Raw genomic sequence first — 17,541 nt, forward strand, 5'->3', positions numbered from 1 at the left:
CGGGGGCTGGCCCCCCACACCACGGGGGGCCGTAATCTGCGGCAGCGGCTGGTTCCTGGATAGCGAGTTCAGCATATTCCCCACCACCTCGCGCTCTGAGCCCGCGGGTGCCGAGCCCAGGGGTAGGCAGAGACAGGGTTAGAGACGGGGAGAGAGGTAGAGACAAAAGGAGAAACAGAGACAGTTACACAGGACCCTCGGTCTCTGCCTGGTCCTCCAGACCCTGTCCTGTTCTCCTCCTGACCTCCCCCTACCCTCTTTCTACCCGTTCCTCTCCACCGCTCCCACCACCCTTTACCGTAGGCGTTGAGGCGTTCCGGCTTAGGGGGACACTCCAAGGGCATTCCTCGAACTACTGTCTCCATCCCAGCCTCCTGGAAGTGACAGAAGTACTACCTTAAGCTCTAACCCACAGGAGTTGCTCCCTTTTGAGGTCCAACCAGAATGCCCAGACGTGTTTCCAGGCCGCGCCTTCTCTCGCGCCTCTCCGCAGCTCCTGCTCTCCAGAGCTCTGTTTGGACTCGTCGCCGGGCAACGTGCAGGTGGGTAGGAAGGGCTGTAGGTGGACAGGGTTTGGCTCTGGGCCGCTGACGACCCTAGCCCAGTGTTTATTTACTCCTCTTTGTCTAACTGTCTAGCTGTGTTTGAGTGTCTCTCTAATAGAGGGGTTTTAATATTGACTGCCACAGAGGACTTGTGAACAATCCTGATTCTTGAGGAAATTCTAATTCAAAGGAGTTGGATTAACTAACCCATGGTCAGTCATCAGCCTACAGTTGAGAACCCCTGCCCTGGCCTTGGGTGCTCTCATATTCCCCAGGCCTGGGGTTGCCTCTGGACTCCCTCCTATCTTCTTGGAGACACTTCCATATCTGCACTGCTATTATTAGTCTTGCCCTCCCTCCTCTTGTCCTTATTCACATCACAAATGAGAAGGTAGAGAAGGGAGACTCCACTGTTCACTGACTCCTTAGCCAGTTCCAGTGTCACAGGGGCCAGACCATATGGGGAAGGGACAGTTGGCAAGATGCATAAAGGAAACATGTCAAGGAAGGAACTCAAGCCATGTCTCCACAGAGCTCAGCAGAGACGGAAAGTCAGGGGACCCATTCCCCTGGGAATTGGGATCTAGGGATCCAGCACAGTCCCACTCCTGGGACTCTAGTTTTTGGGCATGGTGGCGCCCACCTTCTGGCAAAAACAAAACAAAACAAAACAAAAAACAAAAACAAGAGACTGGAGGACTGCAGCATCTAGTCCATGCCTCTCCCTTCAGAGTCACAAATGAGGAAAAGCCCTGGAGCACTGTTGGTGGGAAGGGAGAGAAACTAGCGTGAACTATCAACCACTGCTTTGGGAGGTGGGAGGTGGGAGGTGGGTGTGTTCTGAATCTGGGGTGAGTAGATGATACCTTAGGCAGCCGGGGAAGGCAAGTGGAATACTTGTTCCAGCAGGTGCTGTTGTAAGGTCCTGTCTTCCATGTCGTGTACCGGTCACTGTCTAGGTAGCTTGGGCTACATTTGTCTGCTTGATCAAAGAAGTGGAGAAGTCAGATTGTCGATCCATACTCCATCCCAGGATCTGGATGCCCTCTCTAGATATTTTTTCTCTGATCTCCAGTGCATAGTTGACCCTCACTGACCTCCTTCCTTCAGGCTAATCCCTAAGCTCAGCCTGGCCCCACACTTGTCTTAGACTCTGAGATACATCCCATGTTCCACCAAAGTTGATAGAGAAAATACAACTGTAAGCCAAGTGTGCTTGCTCTTATCAAATGTACAGGGAGACAGATCATGAACACCTAGGGCAAGCTTCTGAGTAGGGTCTAGATCTGATATACTGATCAGATTTCATCCTGGCACTACCCTCTTTGAATCAGCCAACCTGGAAATGGGACTTCCTCCCAACTCTTCTCCTTCTTTCATCTTCCATATCCAGGCTCCAAGGTTTGCCTATTCTGTCTCCTAGAAAAATATGTCCCCTCCTCTAGTTTTCCATAATTTCACTCCCATTTCTCTGCAGTGCCTTAACTAGCAGGTGATACAATGTTGTGGTTAATAGAATGGAATCTGCAGACAGACCCTGGGGAGATCTGTCTGGGTTCAAATTTCAGTTGCCAATTATTAGCTTTGTGAACCTTGATCATGTTAGTTCATTTTACTGTCTCAGTTTCCTTATCTTTTAAACAGGGGTAAATAGTACTATATACCTCAGAGGGCTGTTGTAAAGTTTAAAGGAATTAGTATCTCTAAAACATTTAGAGCAATATCTGGCACATAAACTATTATGATTAGTCTACTAATCTACTTGTCTCATTTTTAAAATCTTATAATCTAACCTTGACATAGAAGCAGTGATATTTTTTCATAAATAAATATTTGACCAAGACACTTCCCTATTTAAAAACCTCCAAAGTCCCCCAATGCCCCACCAGCTTCCAGTTACTTAAGCCCATCCTATAAGGCCCTCCATGACCCACTCCCCTATCAATCTGAAAGAACACATGTTGAGAAACAGAGTAAAAGAAGTCCAGGACTAGCAGATGGTGTAATGGTTACTTCGCTGGACTCCCACGTAGTTGATCATAGTTCAAGTCCTGGACCCCATGGCTTCAAACTCACACCAGGCTTGTGTGCATGTGTCCCCAAAATCCCGAGAGGAGAATGGAGAAGGGATTGTGATGTGGCCTTCCCTATTGGGAGGTGATTTCTCACTTTCTGTCTCTCTGGTGAATGCACACACCCTATAGCAAAAATCTCTCAAGTAAATAAATAAATAGATAAAAGAATAAAAGAAGTCCTACAGCATGAACAGGTGTGAAAGAAGTGGGGATGTGTTGGGATTTGGAGTTCTGGGTTGGTAGGTTGGACATTCTGAGTTTGAGGTGTTTGAGGCCATCCAGGTAAAGATAACCATAATCAGATAAAGGAGAGTGGAATTTTGGTAAGAGGTCAAGGCTGGAAAGAAAGACTTCGATCTGTCAGTAGTTAAATCCTTGGGTTAGATAATGTGGCCTTAGGGGAGGAACTAGGAGAGAAGAGGGCTCAGGATAGCACCCTGAGGAACCCATGTTTCCACAGTGAGTACATAAGAGACCCAAGAAAATGAGGCATCAGAGAAGTTGAGAAAGTAGTTTCAAGAAGTAGAGTGGCCATGGGGCCAGCAGTAATATGGTGGTTAAGGCGCTGGACACTCTCACATGACCAACCACAGTTCTAGTCCCAGACCTGGTGCTTGCTTTATCATTTTCCCTCTCTCTCTCTGTGTCTCTCTCTGGTCAAATTTAAATAAATGAATGAATAATACAATTAAATAAACAATTCTTCAAAAAAAAAAAGCAGAGTGTTCAGAAGAATGAAAAAGCATAAAGTTCATAGGGTAAAGAATGAAGAGTCCCAGGACCAGCAGTTGGCGTAATGACTATGTTGCTGGACTCCCACATAGTCAACTGTGGTTCGAGTCCTGGACCTGGTGACTTAAACTCAAGCCGAGTGCGTGTGCGTGCGTGCCCTAGATCCCGAGAGGAGAATGGAGGAGAAGGGATTGTGGCGTGGCCATTCCCCCAGGGGGTAATTTCTCACTTTCTGTCTCCCTATCTCTGTCTTTCTGGCAAGCACACGCGCCCTATAGCAAAAACCTCTCAAAAAAAAAAATAATGAAGAATCCCATGGATTCAGTCATTAGAACCCACAAGAGCAATTTTAGCATTTGAGTGTAGGAGATGCAGATACCCAGCTTTAATTGGGATTTTTCAGTAAATTCAACAAATCCTTATGAAGTCTGGTGTACTATAGGTAGAGAGGGTACCATCAAGTCTGCTTGGTCTTTTCGATGTACAGGGAGACAGATCATAAACATCTAACCAAATGAGAGGTAATTTTTCATAAGGTATAAAAAGGGGTGGGGAAGTAGACACTGAGAATAGGTTACGTTTCTGAGAATCTTGGATGTAAAAGGGAAGAGCAAGGACTAATGTCAGCCAGGAAGTTACGAGAAAAGGTGCTAGGCTGAGGGAACGAGGTCTGGGATGTGGGGGTGGAGAAAGAGGTCTGGGATGTGGGGGTGGAGGGTAGAGGACTACAGGAGAGATTAAGAGTACAGATGAAACAGGGTTGTTAAGAAGATGGGAGGAAATGGCCCTCCTGGAATACAGTGGGAAAGATTTGTTTGGGATAGCTTCATCTCTCTAAGTATGAGACCCAGGGCTTTTCCAGTTCTTCTTCTTCTTCTTCTTTTTTTTTTTTTTCACAGTTAGGGAGCTCCCAAAGGCCTATGCAGTCTCCTCTAGGGTCAGGGTGGTTGGAGTGGGAGTGGTTAGGGAAAAAGCCCAGGTCATGGGTAGAGATAAGGTTGGAAGTTGGTAGGATCAAGATGGAAGTTAAGTTCAGGCTTGGGGGTCCACCGTTGGAGTTCCTACTGAGGTCAGAGTTGGGTGAGAGGTGAGGCCTTACCTTCCTCTTGTGAGAGCCAGTACTTCTCAGGCAAGTAGGGGTGACCTGCTATGGAACTTTTATAGGTGTAGTTCTGCGCAGCGCATTTGGCCATTTTCCGCAGGGCTTCATAATCCATACGGCGCTCCGCAGTCTGAGTCAGACCCTGGGCAAGAGGATAGGGAGGAGTGGCTACGTGCATAGAGACCCTATCCCTGGGGGTCTTGCTGGACCTAGATCCAGCCCCTCTTAAGAAGACCAGCCCATGGGAACCAGCAGTTAGCGTAATGGCTATGTCACTGGACTCCTACACGGTCGACCGCGGTTTGCGTCCTGGACCCGGTGGCTTGGAACTCATGCCGAGTGCGTGTGTGTGCGTGCCCAAGATCCCGAGAGGAGAATGGAGGAGAAGGGATTGCGGCGTGACCATCCCCCCTGGGGGGTGATTTCTCGCTTTCTGTCTCTATGTATCTCTCTCTCTCTCTGTCTGGTGAGCGCATGTGCCCTATAGCGAAAACCTCTCAAAAAAAAAAAAAAAAAGAAAGAAAGAAAGAAAGAAGACCAGCCCAGGTGGGTCTCCAAACCCCAGCCTTGCCAATCGACCTCTCTGCACAGCTCTCTTCTTTGAATCACCCTTTCCTCTTTTCTTTCTATCCAAGACTGAGACTTAAAGCCTGGTTCTTGCTCTCAATCAGAATAGTTTTCTGACTTTCTCTCTCTCTCTCTTTTTTTAAAATGATTATTTTATTTTATTTACTCATTCATTTATTTTTTTAATTTGACCAGAGGGAGACAGAGAGAGAGGGAGGGAGAGAGAGAGAGAGAGAAGGTGAGAAAGCAAGCCACCAGGTCCAGGACTTGAACCGTGGTCAGCCATGTGAGAGTGTCCAGCACCTTAACCACCACACCACCTGCTGGTCTCCCCCTATCTCTCTCTCTTTTTTAATAGAGAGATTTTTGCCATAGGGCACAAGTGCTCACTGAAGAGAGAGAGAGACAGAGAGACAGAGTCAGAAAATAAGAAATCACTCCCCAGGTGGGATGACCACACCACAATCCCTTCTCCTCCATTCTCTTGGGATCTTGGGTATGCTTGCACTCATGCTCGGTGTGAGTTTCAAGTCATCGGGTCAAGGATTTGAACCACAGTAGGCCACATGGGAGTCCCATCTGTTGGTCCCCTGACTTTTCTCATTTTTGTCTTTCCCTCACTGGGAGTTCTTGAGGGTTGGAGCAGTCTCTATTCTCTTTCTTCAACTGTGTGTGGCCTGAGTGCAGGGCCTGGGTCTCCTCCAAGACAGAGCAAACCCCTGTCACAATCTGGAGCCTAGGAAAGGCTGGCTCATTGAGAGCTGACTGCCTTATGTAGGGATCTTCAACAGGGAGGGTTCTCTGAGAATTGGGCACCTCGAAGGGGCTGAAAGATAGTGCCGGAGGGGCTTTAAAATTTAATTCTCTGATTGCCACATTACTGATTCTTTGGGGTTTTAACACTAACACTGAAACATTACTCTTGACCCTAACCCTCACTTTGATCTGGTCCTCATCCTACTTTGACCTTTTTCCCATTCTTGGTCCAGGCTCTGGGGTCCTCTGCTTCTTGGGGTTTATTCACCTCATCTTATCCTTTCACTCCTCATTTGACTAAGTCTGTAGAAGCTCAGATCAAGGCCTTCCTTTGGGATCCCCTTATCCAAAACTGAGGGCAAAATATCTAGTTGGTTGAGGGCCCACAGGTGTCTGCTGGCAGCCCACCTAGAAAGGCAGCTGGGTCTCAGAGGTGCATAGTCTCGAGCAATGTCAGACACCAAAAAGGGATTCTTCATAACAGGCAGTGATATGCTGGGATGGTGATGCCACCACCACTTTCCCTTAGGATCTTAAGAGCAAGCTCAGCTGCTGTGGCACTGAGGTAACTCAAATGCCCTGCAAGGTTGGAAATCATATAGATATGAACCAACCATGGGTTCAGATCCCCAAGTCAGCTTGGAAACATACTTGGCACACACCCAGGATGCTGGGGGAAAGTGATCACAGCATGATGAAACCCTGTTGAGGTTTCTCCTCTCTCTCTCTCTGTCTCTGTCTCTGTCTATCTCTCTCAAGCATATTCTATCATAAAAAAAAAAAAACCCTTCTCTTCTAAGGCTGAGACCTCACTGCTCTCAGTGCTCCAAGCACCCTGAGAACTCCTCAGCTCAGGGATTATCCGTGCCCATCTGATATTACTCTGAGTGCAGATCTTGCACACTCATACTCCCATGTGGGTGCAGGGGTCCCATGACTCAGCACTTTCCTGTACTTAAAAATATGCCTATGCACTCAGATACACTTATAAGCACATACATAGATGTACACTCATCCATTCACACTCAGACATACATTTCACATACTCAGACATAGACCCTCACAAAAAGAGTCATTTATACGAACTTAGGTAACATTAATATTTCTGTAGGAGGCTTTCCTCAGATATCCGCAATCTTTGCTCATGTTCATAAATAGGAGACTAAGAAAGTCTATTACAGATTTTGAACTGTGGGTAGGCTTTTCAGCATGAGCATCACTGTAAGATGATCTGGTTGAAATTTTTTTTGCAAATTTTATTTTATTTTTTTTGTTTGGTATAGAGTGCCTGTGCTTGCCAGGGAGAAAGCGGGGGTGGGGTGGGAGGGGTGAGAAATCACCCTCCGGGGGGATGGCCATATTGTAATTCCTTCTCCATTCTCCTCTTGAGACGTTGGGCACGCACACATGAGCCTGGTGTGATTTTTGAGCTCCCGGATGTGTGACTTGAACTACGCAGTCAGCCATGTGGGATCCAGCTATCCTAACCTTCATGCTATCTGCTGGCCCATGCAAATTTTAGAGTTGATACCTATAGGTCTTTCCTCTTGGGCTGATCATATTCTTCAGGAGAAGTTCCTTCCATCTTTGGCCTATGGGTGACGACCTAGCTGCCAGTGTTCTAAGAACATGGTGCAAAAGAGAGCTCCTGGGAGTTTTAGCATTCAGTATGTGGAGATTGCTCTGCTTTCAATGTCATACTCTGTCTTCAACTGGTATCCCCAGTCCTGAGATCTCATCAAAAAATAAGCTTTCTGACTTTTGCAGAGAAGGTGGTAGGTTGTCACCCTATGACATGGAGTAGAAGAATTGGATTAGCAGGCTTAACTGCTTCCAAAATGGCTTTCAAATAATCCTTATTTTACCCTTGGTCCTGTCCCGCCTGTAGTTCCAAAGAAGTTTAGGACTATCAGTTCCTAAGCCGTTTGAAAATTCCACAGTTTTCTGTTTGTTTTTCAATTGTCAGAAGGCATGTGCACTCTCCAGAGAGAAACAGACAGAAAGAGAGGGAAAGAAAGAAAGGAGAGAGAGAGAGAGCAAGAGAGCAACTCTTCAGTGGGGAATGGTCATACCACAATCCTTTTTCCTCTTTCTCCATCCTGTCAGGATTTTGGGCATGCACATCCCTTGTATATTGAGGATCAGGATTTGAACTGCAATCAGCCATGTGGGATCCAGCTCCCTTAACCACTAGGGTACAGGACTGGCCTAATTTTGTAGTTTTACATTGAATTATGTTTTGGGTTTCCCATTATTAGCTTTGGATTCAGCTTCCTCAGATATGCCAAGTCAGTTATTACTTACCTATTACATGGTGTCTTTGGGAAAGTCATGACTTTCCCCAAAACTTCATACTTTCCAGCTTCCAAAATTTTGTTGCCATTGTTTCTCCTTTTCCTCATCCTTATGAGTTTATGTCTTAAATATGCATTTACTGTAGGTGACAGTAGTTGAGCCCTGTACATAGAGAACAGGCTCCCACATAGCCAACTATAGTTCAAATCTCAGCCCACCAGCTTGAAAGCATGGCAGGCATATGTGTTTGTGCTCAAAATCCTGATGGAACAGAGAAATGAAGGTACAAAGATTATAACATGACTGAGCCCCATTGGGGGGTGCTTTTCCTCTTTCTCTCTCTGAAACCACATGTGCCCTCCCAGTTTAAAAAAAAAAAGTGTTCAGGGCCAGCAGGTGGTGGTTGGGACACTAGACTCCCACATGTCTGACCATGGTTCAAGTCTTGGACCTGGAGACTTGCTTTCTCACTTTCCCTCTCTTTCTTTCTCCCTTTGTGTTTCTGTCTCCCTCTGGAGCATGTGTGCCCTATAGCAAATTAAATAATAATAATAAATAAAATGAAATAAATAATTATTTTTAAAAAATCAATATACCATACTTTAGAGGGGTTTCAGGAGGTAAACAAAATATGTGTTTAGTGTTTTAAAAATGGCACACATGCTCACCAGAGAGAGAGAAAAAAATCAAGCCACCAGGTCGGGGACTTGAGGCAGGGATGGAGCCCAGAGCCCTAACCACCACACCACCTGCTGGCCCCTGTGTTCAATTTTAATCCAAAGAATTAAAATTCTTTTATATGGCTTATAAAATAATTTATAAGGGTGGATCCTGAACTTCAGCTGTGAAATATTGCTTTCAGGGACTTAAAATGAAGATTTTTCTGCTGAGACTTCCCCCCTCCACACTCATTAGTAGTGGGTAGTGCTTCTTGTCTCCTTTTCTCCATTTTTCTCTGTCTCACTGTGTTTTTTAATTTTTTAATTTAAATTTTATTTTTTTAAGGTAAAGTATTCTCTGGGCTCTCAAGTCCCTTCTTTATTGTACTAATTGCGCCTCTCCTAATTCTGTTTAGGAAAGGCACAAATCCAGGCCCATCCTCACATGGATCCTGAACTTCAGCTGTGAAATGTTGCTTTCAGGAATCACAAGAAATCATCCCCCAGGAGGATGGCCACATTGCAAATTCCTTCTCTTCCATTCTCCTCCTGGGATCTTGGGCACACGTGCCTGGTGTGATTTTCAAGTCACTGGGTCTGGGACTTGAACCACAGCCAGCCATGTGGGAGTCCAGCAATGTAACCACTATGCCTTCTGCTGGTCCCAATATTTTTGCATATTTTGAAATAATACTGTGACTTTTCTCCTTAAATCTGTTAATGTGATGAATGACATTTGTTTTTCTAATGTTAAACCATCCTTGAATTTATGGAATAAATACAACTTAATCATCACAAATAATTTTTATACACTGGGATACAGTCTGTTGATATTTTATTTAGAATTTTTGTTTATGTATTTATGAGTAAATTAGCCTTTATAATTTTTTTCTCTTACACTGTTCTTGGTTAGTTTTGCATCAAAGTTTACTGACATTACAGAATGAGTAGGGAGGCATCTCTTTTCTCCTGTTCTCTGGAAGAGTTGGTATAAGATTTAAATACACTAATTCTTTCTTTCTTTTTTTTTTTTTTCAGAGGTTTTCGCTATAGGGTGCGTGCGCTCACCAGACAGACAGAGAGAGACAGACAGAGAGACAGAAAGCGAGAAATCACCCTCCAGGGGGGATGGCCACAACGCAATCCCTTCTCCTCCGTTCTCCTCTCGGGATCTTGGGCATGCACATACACGCGCCCGGCGTGAGTTTAAGCCACCGGGTCTGGGACGCGAACTGCAGTTGACTACGTGGGAGTCCAGCAACATAGCCATTATGCTAACTGCTGGTCCCAATACACTATTTCTTGAACATTTGGGGGAACATAACTGTTTAACCTATGCTTCTTTGTTTTCTTTATGGGAAGTTTTAAAATTACTGATTTAATTTCTTTAATTGTAATAGGATCGTTCAGGTTTTTCTAATTCTTCTTGAACTGGTTTGGCAAGTTTTATTTTTGTAGTACTTGGCCATTTGTTTTCCATTTTATTAGCATATGGTTGCTCAAAACATTCTCTCACTCTTTTTTCTTCTAGCTCCATTGTTAGACCCTTCTTTTGTTTGTTTTGTCTTTCATTCTTGTTTTATTTTTTTTAAGAATTATTTTATTGAATTTATTAATTTTATTTTGACCAGAGAGAGACAGAGAGAGAGAGAGAATGAAAGTGAGAAAGTAAGCTGCCAGGTCCAGGACTTGAACCAGGGTCGGCCATGTAGAAATCTAGCACCCTTAACCACCCAAACACCTGCCAGCCCCTTTCTGGCTTAATCTCTCTAGAAGCTTATCTATTTTATGAGAGTTCTTATCTTTGATTCCTTACCAAAGAATCAACTTTTGACTGTTGATCTCCTTGAATCTTTGCTTTACAAAAATTTGTTGATTTTTGTTCTTATTTATTTATTTATTTTTAGTTTTTTGCATATGCTTGTCAGAGAGATACAGAGATAGATAGAGAGGGAAAGTGAGAAATCACCCTCTCGTAGGGATTGGTCACATGGCAATCCCTTCTCTTCTTCTCCTTCCGGGATTTTGGACAGGCATACACACGTGTCTGGCATGATTTTCAAGCTGCTGGGTCCAGGATTTGACCATGTGGGAGTTCAATACCTTGACCACCATGCCGCCCCTCTAGTCCAGTCTTATTTTTATTATCTCCATTCTTTTACTTTGTTCCATTTATTCTGATTTCCCCCTCCCCCAACTTGTTAAGGTTGATGCTCAGCTCATGATTGTTTCACCTTTTTTCTTTTATTAAATAACCATTTAGACCTATCAGCTTTATTCTATAAGTTTTATTGCACCCCTCAAGTTCTGATATGAAGTCTTTTAAGCTCTGAGTATTTTTCCAATTCTGTTTAGATTTATTATTTGACCTATAATTTAAGAGTCTTATGCTGTACAGATTGAGTTAGTCATGCTGATATTGACCCATTATTTAGAATGGTGTTTTTGTTGTATTTTGTTTTAAAATGTACAAAGATTTTGCTTATTTTTTGTTGTTGATCTGTAATTTTACTGCATACAGGTTACAACTGTTTTGGGTGATGTCAATGTTTGAATTTTCTTTAAGGTTTATTTTATGACCTAGTGGTTAGTCAATTTTTTTTTTCTTTTTTTGGAGAGGTTTTTGCTATAGGGCATGTGTGCTCACCAGACAGACAGACAGAAACAGAGAGACAGAAAGCGAGAAATCACCTCCCAGGGGGGATGGCCACGCTGCAATCCCTTGTCCTCCCTTTTTCTCTCGGGATCTTGGGCACGCATGCACATGCGCCTGGCGTGAGTTTAAGCCACCGGGTCCAGGACTCGAACCGCGGTCGACTATTTGGGAGTCCAGTGACATAGCCATTACGCTAACTGCTGGTCCCAGTGGTTAGTCAATTTTTAAAATGTCTTTTGTGGGACCAGCAGATGCTGTAATGGTTATGTCGCTAGACTCCCATGTAGTCAACCATGGTTCAAGTCCCAGACCCAGTGACTTAAAATTCATACTGGGCACATGAGTGTATGTGTCCAAGATCCAAAGAGGAGAACGGAGGAGAAGGAATTGTAATGTGGCCATCCCCCCTTGGGGATGATTTCTTGGTCCCAACTTTTATTAGTTTCTTACCATTCCTTTTTGCATCTCAGATTTTCCTGCCTCAGTCATTTTCCTTCTTCCCAAAGGATATCTTTTAGAAGTTCTTTAATTGTAGAACCAAAGTAGTAAACATTTTAGTTTCTGTTTGCCAATAAATGCCTTTATCTTTCCTTTATTTATTTATTTATTTTTTTTAGAGGCTTTTTTTTGCTATAGGGCATGTGCGCTTGCCAGACAGACAGAGAGAGACAGAGACAGAAAGCGAGAAATCACCCCCCAGGGGGGATGGTCACACCGCAATCCCTTCTCCTCCATTCTCCTCTCGGGATCTTGGGCACGCACGCACACGCGCCCGGCATGAGTTTTAAGCCACCGGGTCCGGGACGTGAACCGTGGTCGACTATGTGGGAGTCCAGCGACATAGCCATTATGCTAACTGCTGGTTCCCATCTTTCCTTTATTCTTAAAAGGTAGCATTGTGGTTAAGATGGTGGGATCCCACATGGCCGACTGCATTATTTGAGTCCTGGACCCAATGGCTTGAGAAATACAGTAGGAGCATGGGTGTGTGGGTCCAAACTCTAAAGGAGAATGGAGAAGGGGTCGCAGTGTGGCCATTCCCCCAGAGGGTACTTCCTTTACCCCCAGAGGCACATGCACCCCATAGCAATTTTTTAAAAAATTGGCTGATGCTTTGAAAATATTTTCTCTTGGCTGGCTTTTTCTTACCCTATTGCCAGGAAGTGCACGTACTTGCCAGAGAGAGAGAGAAAGAGAGAGAGAGCGAGCGAACGAGAGAGAGAAAACCTCCTTCTGCCGCCCCCCCGCAAAAAAGTGGGACATGGTCATGGTGCAGTTCTTTTTACTCCACCCCAGAGTTTTTCAAACTGCAGGAGCTTGAATTTGAACCATAGCCAGCCAAGTGGGACCCAACTTCTCATGAACCACTGTGCTATGAAGCCAGCTCTCTCTACTTGCTTTTGTGCTATAGGGCTCATGTGCTTACCAGAGGCCATGCACAGTCCCTTCCTTCCCCTTTTCTCCTCTTGGGATTCTAGGCATGAATGCACACAGACCTGGCAGGGTGTTTCTCCAGATCTTGAACTGCAAAGTTGGCCATGTGGGATCTAGCTCCTTAACCTCCATGCCACCCATTTTTAAAAGATCATTCCTTGGGGCTAGCAGGTGGTGTAATGTTTACATCACTGGACTCCCACATGGCCGACTGTGGTTCAAGTTCTGACCTGGTGGCTTCACACTCATGCTGGGTGTGTGTGGGTGCATGCCCAAGATCCCAGGAGGAGAATGAAGAAGGGATTACTGTGTGGTCATCTACTCTTGGGGGTAATTTCTCATCTTCTGTCTCTCTGGTGAGCACATGTATGTGCCCTATAGTCAAAACACTTCTCAAAAATCAATCAATCAATCAATAAAATAAAAAGAAAGAAAAGAAAAGAAAACAAATAATTCTTTAAGCTGATGTTCTGTAGTTTTACTGTGAGGTACCTTACTGTAGGTTTTTTCTACCCCCCCCCTGCACTCTGTATTTGTGGATTCATTTTCTTCATTAGTTCTGGACCATTTTGAGCCTTTGCCTCTTTGAATTATGCCTATTTTCCTTGGGCTCTTTCTAGCACTCCAATTAAATATGTATAGGATCTTCTCATTCTGTCTTTCCTATTGCTTCATGTTTTTTTTTTTTTTTTCAATTTTCCATTGCTCTCTCTGTACTGCATTCTGGAAATTTTCTTTCAGTCTCTTGCATTTCATTGAAACTCTTAAGCTATGTCTAATCTGCTCTCTAACCTACCCACTGAATTTTTGGTTTTAACACTTTTTTTAATTTCTAAATTTTCTTTTCTTTCTTTTTCTTTTTCTTGGGGGGAGGAGGTTTTTTCTATAGGGTGCATGTGCTCATCAGAAAGAGAGACAAAGAGAGACAAAAAGCAAGAAATCACCCCCCAGGGGGGATGGCCATGCTGCAATCCCTTCTCCTCCATTCTCCTCTTGGGATTTTGGGCATGCACGTACACACGCCCAGCATGAGTTTAAGTCACTAGGTCCAGGACTCAAACTGTGGACGACTACATGGGAGTCCAGTGACATAGCCATTATGCCAATTGCTGGTCTCTATTTTTAAATTTTCTATTCACTTTTTTTTTCTTTTTACATTTGTCAGCTCATCATCCGCCCCCCCCCCCCGTTCCCCCTCCACACACACATACAGGGTGTATGTACTCATCAGAGAGAGAGAAAGGAGAAAGAGACCAAGCACTCTCCTCCCAAATGGTACATGATTGCACTACAATCCTTTTCGCTCCATTTCTCCATTCTGTTGGGACTTTGGGCATGCATTCACATGCCCCCAGTGTGTTTTTTCAAGCCTCCAGGACCAAAATTCAAACTGTGGTTGGCTAGGTAGGAAGTAATTCCATTATCACAGTAATTAACCTCAGTGCTACTGGGCCAGCCCTGTGTGCTCATTTTAAAATAATCTCTTGCTTATTATTATTATTTTTAGAGAGAGAATTTTGCTATAGGGTACATGTGCTCACTGGAGAAAGAGATAAAATGAGAAATCACCCCCCCCCCCCGAGGGAGGGCCTCGCGAGAATCCCACCCCTTGCCATAATCCCTCCCCCTCCACTCTCCTTTCAGGATTTTGGGCATGTACGCACATGCTCCCTGTGTGAGTTTCAAGCCACCAGGTCTGGGACTTATCCCACAGTCAGCCATGCGGAAGTCCAGCATCTTAACCACTATGCCACCTACTGGCCCTGCTTGCTTATTTAGATGATTTGACATTACAAAAAATGTTCAGAGGGCCAGATGGTGGCTCACTGTTAAAACACAACACTCTGGTGAGGCTGACCCACACGAGAAAGTTGCAGATTTGTGTCCAGAGACCTCTCTGAGTATACCAGGGAGGTGTATATACATGTATGTTCATGATTTGGAGTTGACTGAAGTTGGGGGTAGATTGTGGCATCAGTACCATGTTAGAAGGTGTTATATCTCTGCCTCTCTCACTCATGGAAGAAAAAAAAATAAACCTTTCTATTTAAAATGCATAATTATTGTGTGTGTGTTTTAAAGTTTTCACCATAGGGTGTGTGTGCTCACTGGAGAGACAGAGAGGGACAGAGAGAGAAAAAGTGAGAAATTACCTCCTGAGGGGATGGTCATGCCACAATCCCTTCTCCTTCATTCTACCCCTGGGATTCTGGGCATGCATGCACATGTAACTGGCGTGAGTTTCAAGCGACTCAATCTGCAGTTGGCCATGTGGGAGTCCTGAGCCCTAACCACCACACCACCTGCTGGCACTGCATGACTACTTTTTGTTCTTTAACTGTTAATTCTGACATCTGAAGTCCTTGGGGCTTTACATCTGTCATTTCTGCTGATTCCGTAATATATTGGTTTATTTTCTTATACCTCTTATTGTCAGATCATGTTTGGCCTTACTCTGAGGGATACTTGGAAACCTATATTGAGGAAGTTTTCCACCATGGTAGATATGCCTTTGTCTTGTGTGTGTGTGTGTGTGTGTGTGTGTGTGTGCGCGCGCGCACGCACATGCACACATGTATGCTGAGGGGGTAGAGAGCCAGAAATTTTGAACTTTCTGGTTCAGTTTAGAATTTATAGATTTAGTTTCTCCATCTTTCAGCTAGCTTAAGGCTTAAACTCCTGCTTGTAGTGCTGATATTGACATCTGTCCTTAGGGCAATCCTGTCTTCTTAAGTAGAGTATACTTATCCACCTCATGAGAGTCCAAAATAAAATAAAACTTAATTTTTATGCAAGTCTTAGCTGTTTGGAAGCAGAAGGGCCCTTCAGAGTTTCGAGACCACAATACTGCCAGAAGCAGAAGTCTTTTTTTTTTTTTTTAATTCTTAATCCCATTGCTGTTTGATTTTCACTCCTCTCCATTCATTAAAGCTATATGGCCAGATTACTAAGAGTTACTACATCCAAGAGATCCCTTTCTGTGTCAACAACTTTTGGCATTGACCTTTGATTAATGCTGTTGTCTTTATTGGTTTCTCTGTTTCTCCTATCACTCTGGCCATAATTCTGTTTTCTTTTATGGCTCTTTTTCCTTTACCTATGCCTTAAATATTGATATTGTACAATGTTCTGCCATTTTCTCACTCTTCTTTGGTAAACTCATCTACTTCTGTGACTTAACCTACCACTTATATAATCTGTCTGCAGCCCAGACCTCTTTTTGTTGCTTCTGATAAGTATATCTTATCCGGGATGTCCTCAAGTGACATTTTCATTTTTGTCCTCAAATGAATTCCAGATCTCAAATCTGCTATTCCAAATCCCATTTGCCAATTCTCCAGTTGCCAGAGTAAAACACCTGGGAGTTATCTTAAACTTTTCCCTCTTCATATCCAGATGGTGATCAAGATCTGTTAATCTATCTTTTTTTTTTTCTTTTTAATTGTGTGCACTTGCCGGAGACAGACATACAAAAGGAGAGAGAGAGAGAGAGAGCACCCCCAGTCGGCATAGTCATATCACAATTCCTTCTTCTTCATTTCTCCATCCTATTTGTATGGGGGAATTTATATACATGCCACCAGGTCTGGGATTCAAATTGCATTTGGCCATGTGGAATCTAGCCATCTTAACCACTAGGCCACAGGCTAGCCCTGATCTATTTCTTAAACTTCCTTCCTATTGGGATCAGCAGATTACATAATAGTTACATCGCTGGACTACCACCCAGTCAACCGTAATTTGAGTCCCGGGCCCAGTGGCTTAAAACTCATGCCAGGGGGCAGGCAGGTGACATGGTGGTTAAAGGCGCTGGATTCCCACATGGCTGACAATGGTTAGAGTCCTGGACCTGATGACTTGCTTTCTTGCTTTCCCTTTCTGTCTCTCTCTGGTCAAATTAAAAAATAACAATAACAAATAGAATTAAATAAATAAATAATTCTTAAAGAACAAAAACCAAACAAACAAAAACAACCTCACATTGGATGTGTGTGCATGCGTGTCCAAAACTGGAGAATGGAGAAGAAGGGATTGCCATCCCCCCTGAGGGGTGATTTCTCATTTTCTGGCTTTCTCTCTTTTTATGTCTCTCTGGTGCATGTGGCCTATAACAAAAATTTGTCTCTCAAAAAAAAAAACCTCCCTATTGAGTCTGGAAAAGCAGGTAGGAACTCTCATATTTTGCTTGTGGGAGATAAATTACAGTAACCCTTATTGCAGCAATTTGAGGTATAAAAATGTGTATATCCTTTTCTTTTTTTTTCTAAGAATGATTTCATTTAATTTTATTTATTTATTTTAATTTGACCAGAGAGGGATAGAGTGAGAGAAAGTGAGAAAGCAAGCCACAGAGTCCAGGACTTGAACCGCAGTTGGCTCTGTGGGAGTCTAGCACTCTTAACCACCACACCACCTCCTGGCCCCCAAAAATGTGTATATTCTTTCAACAATTTCATGTTTAGGAGTTTATAGTAAGGAAATAGTTGGACATGAATGCAAAGGTGTATGTACGAGAATGATTATACTAGCAAAATTTTATAAATAACCTAAATTTTTAACTATATAAGATCCCATAAATATATTATGGTACATTCATAAACTAGAATGCTGTATAGTCATTAAAATATGCTGTAGGGGGACCAGCAGTTAGTGTAATGGCTATGTTGCTGGACTCCCACGTAGTCGACTGCGGTTCGCGTCCCGGACCCGGTGGCTTAAA

The 17,541-nt window shown here is 43.8% G+C and overlaps 1 protein-coding gene across 6 annotated transcripts in view; it reads right to left on the reverse strand.

Annotated features, from left to right (window-relative positions):
* SPMIP6 (sperm microtubule inner protein 6) overlaps nt 1–17,541 on the reverse strand; it is a 22,785-nt gene that overhangs the window by 2,300 nt on the left and 2,944 nt on the right. For 4 of the 6 annotated variants that reach the window (XM_006143121.1, XM_027769849.1, XM_027769848.1 and 1 more), the window contains 4 exons: nt 4,452–4,596; nt 1,412–1,527; nt 299–374; nt 1–95 (listed from right to left, as the gene is read on the reverse strand). The exon at nt 1–95 is cut by the window's left edge. In XM_006143121.1, coding sequence (XP_006143183.1) covers nt 1–95; nt 299–374; nt 1,412–1,527; nt 4,452–4,596 — 432 coding nt within the window. The remainder of the gene's footprint in view (nt 96–298; nt 375–1,411; nt 1,528–4,451; nt 4,597–17,541) is intronic. The other 2 variants (XM_006143122.1, XM_006143124.1) reach the window with 2 other exon arrangements.

This window comes from Tupaia chinensis, unplaced genomic scaffold, assembly GCF_000334495.1.
Source record: "Tupaia chinensis unplaced genomic scaffold, TupChi_1.0 Scaffold000093_1, whole genome shotgun sequence".
NCBI classification, from domain to species: Eukaryota; Metazoa; Chordata; class Mammalia; order Scandentia; family Tupaiidae; genus Tupaia; species Tupaia belangeri.